The following is a 9,384-nucleotide window of genomic DNA, read 5'->3' as shown; positions in this document are numbered from 1 at the left end:
GGGTCCCGGTGCGCCAGGGGCAGCACCCGATTAGGTTCATCTCTATCACCGTGCCCTTAGATCCCACCCTCGTCGCCATGTCTTGGACGGCAAGAGCCGACTCGAGGTGATCCAACAATTACTCGTTCGCTGGGCGGGCTGGTGAATGGAGAGGTGGACAAAGCTTAATGGTTGCAAAACTTTACTTACGCCGCTTGTAGCTGCGACGCAGACGGTCCGGTCGTCTGAACAACTATGTTAGTTGTTCCAGCTGGCAGGGCTCAAGCTAGCTCGTCCGTCCACAAATCAAGCCGGTGGGGAAAGGGTACGTCGGGGATTGCGCTTGGCGACAGGGAGAAGAATCGATAGGTGATCAGTCTATCGATCAGCTCAGCCGCAAGTCAGATCTCTTTAGAGGCACTCTGCAGCATGCTCAAAGTTCTCCGACTTGGGCGGAAGTCGCACGAAATTTTAAATGGCTAGCAAGCCAACCACTAGCCGCCATGCAGGAACAATTTAGAACTGGCCAATAGCGGGACACAAATTTGCATTCAAACGGCGGGAACTCTCTTGCACCGGGGTTTTTCTGTTGCAACAAAACTTTTGCTGTGCAAGAGGCTCTCATGTGGCGGGAAAATTCCATCGTGCCGAGGCACCAAAATCACTGGGTTGTGACACAGGTCATTTATGAAACAAGGCTTATAGCTTAGTACTGACATTGCCCAACAATTCTTGGTATAAGACCCTGTTTTCAGCTGTTACAGCTATGCCAAACTAGCAGTTTGGGATAAAATTTTATATGCTGTCTGCTACATACAAAGAGCTTTTGCCTTTTTTTAAAAAAGGTGCAGTTAAAATGGTTCTGCTGACAGCTGTTTCTGAGGACAAAGCTAGAGAAAACTATATTTTGCCCACATTAAAAAAAAATCTGGCAACCTTCTATTTGAAAAGCTCTTGTGCCTGCCTTACAGCAGGGACTTGAAATTTGCCTGGTGTATCAAAGATGTGCTGTTTGCCCATCCAGAAAAACACTTTGTTTAGGTCAAGTTATTACAAGTCTTTGAAAAAAAATGATCCCTCACATACACCCAACAGGCCTTTCTTAGATATTACCAGCTAAGTTTCTCAAAGATGCAATCGGTACAAGGCAGGCAGTTGTGGGCTATGCTGGGCCTGGGTGCAGACACCTGAATTTAGAGCTAAAAGCCTGATCCTCCCAATGACTCCCACGTAGCAAAGAGTAGTATTCTGCCCAATTTGAATAAAGAGGAATGAGGAGCTTGGAAAGGAAAGGAGGATGAGTGGACTGGAGGTGAAATGGGTAGTCTGGGACCAGGGCCCTTGGTAGATGTTAACTTATTAACACAATGGGATCAGAAGAATTTTATAGCGGAGCCCAACAATTGCACATCCTGCCATGCTTCCATGCTGGGGTGCCTACAGCTGGGCTTCAAGGAGCTCCTGGTTCCCCAACTGCCCATGCCAGTTGTGGCATCAGGATGCCCAGTAAGGCTTTAGATGTCCCCATGGGAGGAAGCTGAATAAGGATGAACAAACTCTTCATTTTGGCATTTTCTAACTTCAGAGCACTTGATTTTTACATCCTTAATAATGGTCTTTAAAATGTATGCCAGTGCATGCATATAATATTTAGCCAAATCATACAACAATCCCTGTGGCAACTGAATGTCTCCCTACAGTGTCAGGTATACCCTGCAATCAGACACAAAGTAAATGATAAATGGCACTGTTTGGGGGCTACCAGTTCTCATTGTTAAATCATAACCAATCCAATCTGAATTAGGAGCCCAGGCAAAAGTTTCAAGAAACCACTATAAAAAGTTATCGTCAAGTTAATTATATCTACTGTCAAACCTCAAAACAATCCTCCAGGGAACGTTTATTCTCATGAAATTCTAACTTCTAATATCCATACTGCCCATCTCAGAACTTGCAACTTCTAATATATTAGCCAGATAACACTTTCTTGCTTAGAATTAACCATCTTTTAAATAGACTGAGAAAGACCATAGGGGTTGTCATCTAAGAGACTCTCCACAGGGTAATTCTGATGCTGCAACAAAGAAAGGTCAATAAAACCAATAAGAATATATGCAGCTATAGCAAATGTTCCATAATGGAGTTAGAATAAATTGTTCTCCCTTGGGTTAAATAAAATATATTCCAATGGGAAACTACTAATCTTAACCAGTAGCTTCAAGCTTTAAACCATCTTGTCGGTTACAATGGACAAGAGTTGTCAATTTCATGCTTCCTTCCCATAGATAATTTTATTCTAGGCATAAGATAACCCTCACACATTGTACAAGATTCATTATCACTATAGTCCTGATGTCTGCAGTGCTTTCTTGGCTTTCTTCTGCACAGTAATTTCAGTTTCTATTATAAAAACATAACATGAACAACACTTGTTTATTCATATTGCATAAGTTACCTCCCAAGTGTTGTAAAATATTAGGAGGAATCTAGCTGTTTGTGTTCGTAGTGCCATGACGTTTTGTTTGTTACTCAGGAGATATTTATAGATGCTTATATATAGCTGTTAACCTTTGGAATGAAATACAGTATTGGAAATGCACAACACTACACTGCCCATGCAGTCCATCTTGGGTCACACACAAATAATATTCCAAATAGAAATTAATAGTTGTATTCATAATAGTGCAAGAAGCACTGTCTCCTAAAATTACCCTCTCCTAAAAGTACAACCAACTAAGAACCTCCACACTCCTATTAGGAAAGAACATTCCTAATATCTAAGGGCCAAATAGAAGGACGGAAGAGTCTTCCTTCCAGATCCTGAACTACAAGCATTCTGTGCATTATCACAGCCAAAACTGAACCAGCACCTTTGTGGTTCTTAAAATAGCTGGTATACAAAACCTGATATGAAGGAGTCAACCTGAAGGCACATCATGAGGAGCTGAGCTAAGGATCTCTCAGATTAGTTCCTGTTGCATTCTTACAAGTAGAGAGGCATATTGTTGTTTCATTTAACTTACCCGATGTTCGTTAATAAGAAGATCCCGAGCAGCATTATAGATCAACGTGTGCAAATGTTTAGAATAGAAGACCAACGTGTAGTCATAATCAAAGCCATAGATTTCAATGTCTGACAGACTCATTTCATTGTTGGAAAATATAGCATCTGGATTTAGCAAGTTACTCATAATTGATGGAACCAAATCTACAGGAAAAAAAGAAAGTGAATTAGTATTTCAGCCTTATGCTAAGCATGAGCCAATCCCATTCATAAGATTAAATCCCAAACTTGATATTTACCATTAGAGATTTCTAAATACAGGCAAGTGATGATGAAGACAATCAAATCATTTCATTTTCATACAACTAAATTAAGTGTTTGAGGTTATAGAAAGTGCCATCTATATTTTTATTAAAATAGCTTGGCAATCCATTATATTATTTATACAGCACACATACTTCAGCAATATGAGTAGCTGTGTAACAGGGAAAAGATCTGTTTCAACACCAAACCTGACAAAAATCCCTGTTTTATATACAATGCATGGACTTAACAAGAGAACATGTTCATGTTGGCTTTGCTTCCAAAATTGGTCTTTGGTATTTACTTCTAGTTTCATCTCGTGTAATAGGAGCCTCTTTGGTACCATTATTTAATTAATTTTCTAGCCCACACCATCCCCCCTCTTTGTCCCTCCTTCCCCTACCCACAAAATACTTGTAGGACTGCACATTTATCCTCTTAGCAACTTGTCAGACAAGTAAAAGTAACATAACAGATTATCATTCTTTCCAAACAGCACCTCAGTAAGTATCACTGGCCCATTTACCTCTCACCAGTTCTGAAGTGCAAAAATGTTCTGCTTGCTTTGGGCACCAGTGCATCCATTAAGCTCACATTACCTCTGTTTTTAGAAGGACATTTCTCTTGATGTTTTTTTTCCAGAAGAGATCAATACTCACCTGTATATTAATACTGTAAGACTTCATTACCAACCACACCATTAACATTAAATGTTAGAGGTCAGAAGTCTACATTTCTCTTATTTATAACACTTGGGATGCCAATACAAAGAGGCTAATACTACTTCCCCCTCAATGGTAAAGCGTAAAGATAGTCTTCATCTCTTCCTTTTCCCACAGCATCATACAAAGCAGTAACTATCTTTCAGGGCTAATAAAGGCTGGCAAGGAAGGAGAAGCGTTCTTCATGTTAAACCTGTATTTCTGTTGGTAATTTGAAACAGTGTATCTGGAAAATGGTTGTTTTGCCATAAGAAACCAAACTTGAGAAGTCAGATTTAGGTAAACACCCTTGATGTAGAGAATAGATGCAAGATATGCTGTTCTTTTGAAGCATTACACACCTTTCCCTAAAAAAAAAAACCAACAGTCTGGACAGAAGAGATGGTTGGCCATTTGAGATTTGCTAGAAAAACAACAATTATTTTAAAGACCTGTCCCCAGGTACATGGGAAGGCAAGAAATCACTTTAAAAAAAAAAAAAAAAGGTATCTCCTAATCCAAATGCTGTTCTGCATTAGATGAGTGGCTACATTTAAAAATTTTGCAAAGATGCCCCTAATGGAGAGGTAGTATATTGAAACATCATAACTTTGCCAGGCTTTTTTTTTTTTGTTAAACACATCCAAATGTATTTGGAAAAGGAGTGGCAAGTTTATTTACATTTCAGATTTCAAAAGAAGCGCAGTATTGCTAATTCAAAATGATTCCAGACCATTTACCACATCTATATTGACATAAAAAGCTCTATCTATCACTGAAATGCAGCCACTTCTAGGGTGTAAAACAAGCCAGACTAGCAACTACGGAGCAGTGCATAGGACAAAAATACACAAATGAAGTAAAAATACCATACCCTACACAACCACTCACATTGGTACTAAAAGTAGCAGGGTAAAACTAATCAGATCAGGATGAGCACACATTAGACCAGTAATCTCAACTGGGTTGCCATGGGACCCTGGCGTGCCTTGAGATAATACCAACGTGATTTCACAAAACCTAGAGATTTCAAATAGGAACCCATACTATTAAAAACACTCGGCGTTATCTGCAACAGAAGAGTTGCTCTATTATTTTTCTGTAGTCAAAAAAAGAGTGAAAACAAGATCTGGCATTTTCTGAAGGGTGCCTCAAGTCTATCAAGGGGTGCCTCACATCTAAAAAAGGTTGAGAACCACTGGTTTAGGCTATCAAAAAGCAACACAGGATCTTCAACTAAGCCAGTATTTAGGTTTAAGTGACATATAAAAATAGCATTTACTTTTATATTGACATTGAAAAGAGATATCGTTATTGCCAATTTTAGTAAATTCTCCAGACCACCAAGTCAAAGTTCATTTTCCAAGTTAGACATTTGACAAGGCGGAGTCCGATTAATGACTGCCTGCAAAAAGAGGTATTATAAACAGGTTGTAGGTATTAACTACTTTAGCCGGATGGCACATGCCAAACCACGTTAAGTTATGTCATTTTGGTCTAAGAACTAAGTCAAAACCAGTAAGTCATCTTAATACTAAAATAAAAACCATCAGACATTTGAAATAAGATAGTTCATAACAAAAAGTTCTCAACTCCTAAGTCATCTCAGAAATCTTTCCCCCTACCTCTGTTCCCACTCATGTATCTGCAGACTTCCTGATCCCTCATATTATTCTGTATCTTCACATCAGCACAGGGTGAACTATGCCTTTAAATATTTATTTAAGCATGGCTTGAAACAAGCATGAATAAATTATTCCAAAACAGCTGAAGAAAAAGATTCAAAATTGTGCATGGAGCAGATGCTTGTTATGTTATAGGAAGGCCAGGAAGGGTGCTTTGGGGATTGCAGGTGTTGGAGGGGAAGAAACAGTGAAAGCTCTTGTGGACCCTTCTGGATTTATTGTGTATCCCAGCTGCCTGCAACTGAAGGGGACTGGACTTGGTGAACTGGGTGGTCCCTTACAGACCTTAGGTTCTGATGAAAGACTGACATTATCCACATAATAAGAGCTTAGGCAGCAGCAAGACAACCTTCTCCACATCTGCCAACATGCCTGCATCACAACACTGAGGCACAGTTTAATCCCTGTACGCATTTAGCCACAGTCCTTCCCAGCAAAGTGTGCGTAATAAAAGAAAAATACATCATCATCACCTGGATTAAATCCACCAAAATAAACACACAGGCCAAATAGCATCAGAAAGCTGTTACCATCTGAGAGCTACAAACATACTGACTGATAAGTCATAAAACACTTCAAAAACCACACTTTTAAATAATCAGTCACTGAGGGCACTTAACCTTAAGCTTCTGGTCTTACCTGGCTGATAGAAAGTGGCAGGGCTCTGTTACTGATCTTTAGAAAACTATTCTGAGGCAGGGTAATAAAACCTATTTCTTGTATGCATTTACCTCTTTGCTTCAATACATCAGTGCAATTTGCCAGAAGTGAGGAAAATCCCCTGAAGAATTCTGAACAGTTAACTGAACAACAGAAGAAATACATATCAACTACACTTCACTCTATTCTACAACTTTGGAAATCATTAGGTTGGAAAGGACCTGAACTAGATAGCCTTCCAGCATGAATGAATATAGGAGACACTATTTCTACATTATCTTTGATAAGTGCCTATTCAGCCTCTTTCTGAAAATTTCCAGTTAAGGAGATTCGCCAGCTTTCCTGGGTAGCTTGTTCCACCGTCTTGCTGTTCTGACAGTAAGATGCATTGATTTGTGAAGGGGATGTTTTTTTCGCTGCATTTTAAACCCATTGCTTCATGTCCTGCTTTCTGCAGCAAGGGAGAACAGTTGTTCTCCCTCTTTATGGCAGCCTATCAAATATCTGAACGCTGCTATCATGTCTCCCTTTTCTCCAAGCTAGACATACCTAGTTCTCTCAACACTTCCTTGCACGCTTAACCCCCATATCATTGTCCCTTGCCTATGCATCTTCTCCAGTTTCTCCAGGTCATTCTTAAACTGCAGAGCCCAAAAACACACAAGAGTTCTGAGACTTAACCAGTACCAAGTAGAGTGATACTATCACCTTCTGTGTCTTACATACTATACTCCTGTCCTGCTAACACAGCCCTAAATTGCATTTGTTTTTTGGCAACTGGATCAAACTGCTGGCTTCCTTCAAGTCTGTGACCCACCACAACCTCAGATCTCTCTCAGAAATGCTCCAGCCTAGCCATTTATTGCCCATTCTGTATTCATACATTTGGTTCCCCTTCCCTAGGCATAGCATCTCAAATGTCTCATGTTTGTGTTGGCTGAACAGTTTGGGGGGGGGGGGAAAGAGAGAAAAAAACCTCTTTACAGGAAAGGTCTCAAAAAAAAAAAAATCACACACAACTATTTCATTAACTCCTTATTAAATTTAGTTTTGTCCAAGATTTCCAAATAAGTGCATTAAAAAGTTTTACTGGCTCTGAGCTGCACCACACTGAAATGTTGCCTTTCAAGGTGCTTTTAAATTCAGAAGTCATTAAAATGGACTAGAGCTGTCTCAGGATTTGTACTCTGAAAAATATAGTCTGCCAAAGCAATGTATTTCCAAACACAGTTTACTATTGCATCTTCAGGCCATCTTATTATTTTTAACATATTCCTCTCCAAGCATTACCAGAACAAAAAATCACCCAAAACTTAAACAGCAGATAACGGTGAAAACAAGCTGTTAGTTTGCCTGATGATAAACCCACCCACAAGAGCCATTCATACCGAAATACTTCCTCTGTTGGGGAGTCAAGTAGAAGACTTCAGACTCCCAGAACAATGCCACTTCACACTTTGGCCATCTCCAATTAGCTGCAGTAACTGTGGTGTGCATAAGCATGTCATAATCAGACAGATTCAGAAATGGAAACAGAAAATAAAGAAAGAAGATTCTGTCAAACATACAGAGGGCGCAGCCTGGACCTCACTTATTCCAGTTTTACTATAAGAACATATAGTCTCTGAAAAGTTGGTCTCATTCCACGTGCCAGAGCAAACCTAAGACTAGCTGGCACAGGGATCTCTAGGAAACAATCCATTTTAAAACGTGCTTTAAGCGAAATGCTTTGGACTGTCATGGAGGAGAGAGTGGCAGTTAATCATGTCGTCTGACATCAATTAGAAAGGAAGAATAAATTCGCACCTTAGACTACCCAAAGCAGATCTAGATGCATAGCGGGTACGTCTACACAACATGCTACGTCACTGTAGTCATGAGCCGTAGTGTGTCACTACAGTGATGAATCATCAGCAGGCATGAACTGACGCCAACCCTACTGCGCAGTAGTAACAAGCTACTGTGCAGTACTGTTGAAAACAACCTGGGCAGTGTCAGGAATGGGCAGTAATGTTGGTTACCATGCAGTCATTTAGTACTCACTTAAGGAAGTACTAGATGACTGTGCAATAACAACTGTGCTAACAACTGTGCAGTCTAGCGCACGTGCAGACGCATCCACAGAGATATATGTACCCAGGAGTAGGTAGATACCTATCCAGGCGCAGGGACAGTTCACACACACACACACACACACACAGAGGCTGTGAGAAAACACACCATTCCATTTCACCTTGAGTTTTGAGGTAGTGATGGAACAGCATTTCATACAGAATTTCATTTCAATTCAAAACAGCTGTTCCATTTTGCTTCATCGAAACAGTGAGGCTGTTTCCACATTTCACTAGATTGGCCAGGGACAGGGAGTCAGCCCAGCTGGATTGACTTTCATCCCCAGCGCTATGGTCGAAACGTTTTGACTAGCCTCATTTTGTTTCAAGGCAGTTTTGAAGCCCTTTGTTTCATTTTCATTTTGCTGTTTCGACCTCAAAATGAGTCAAAACAGCGCCGAAACAAAATGTCCGGCGAAATTTCGCACAGCCCTAATACACACACCCTCACATACAGCATATTGGGCCTCAACATAGACTCCTGGAGGCCCAGGTACGCTTTCAGTATCAGGCCCCCTTCACCAGAGACAATGAAACATTATTTTCACCGTTTTCAGGCCTTCCTGTTTGCCTGTGCCCAGCCCTGCCCAGATACCACACACCATACACAATGGCATCTCCTTTCATAGCACCTGACGAAGTGAGCTTCAGCTCAAGAGAGCTTTTTATGCCTGTACATCTCTCACGAGCCCAAACGCGCCCCTGCCCGGCCGGGCTCCCCTGATGCTGAGCTCCCTTCACCAGGCGCCTGCACCCACGCGGCTCCCCGCCCCCCACCGGCATCAGGGTAACTCTGGAGCCGCAGAGATGCCCGCACTCACCCTTGGTCACCTTCTTGGCCTCCTTGTAGTGCGACCACAAGTAGCTCTTCATGTCCGGGGGAGCCGCGGGCGGCGGCGGCTGCTGCTGCAAGGGGGCCAGGGTGCAGAGGGGGCTCGCCC

At 41.3% G+C, this 9,384-nt stretch overlaps 1 protein-coding gene across 3 annotated transcripts in view; it reads right to left on the bottom strand.

Annotated features, from left to right (window-relative positions):
• NT5DC3 (5'-nucleotidase domain containing 3) overlaps positions 1-9,378 on the bottom strand; it is a 36,057-nt gene extending 26,679 nt beyond the window's left edge. For 2 of the 3 annotated variants that reach the window (XR_003092126.1, XM_006037351.3), the window contains exons 1-2: positions 9,265-9,378; positions 3,003-3,187 (exon numbers count right to left, since the gene is read on the bottom strand). Coding sequence is in view for 2 of the 3 variants with exons in the window: in XM_006037351.3 (XP_006037413.1) it covers positions 3,003-3,187; positions 9,265-9,316 (237 nt within the window). In the remaining variant the exon portion in view is untranslated. Of the gene's footprint in view, positions 1-3,002; positions 3,188-6,311; positions 6,676-9,264 lie in introns of those variants that run through there. The other variant, XM_025193796.1, reaches the window with a different exon arrangement.
• Positions 9,379-9,384: the final 6 nt, after the last annotated feature.

This window comes from Alligator sinensis, unplaced genomic scaffold (genome assembly GCF_000455745.1).
Source record: "Alligator sinensis unplaced genomic scaffold, ASM45574v1 scaffold74_1, whole genome shotgun sequence".
NCBI lineage: Eukaryota > Metazoa > Chordata > Crocodylia > Alligatoridae > Alligator > Alligator sinensis.
This window is presented reverse-complemented; position numbering and strand designations above follow the sequence as displayed.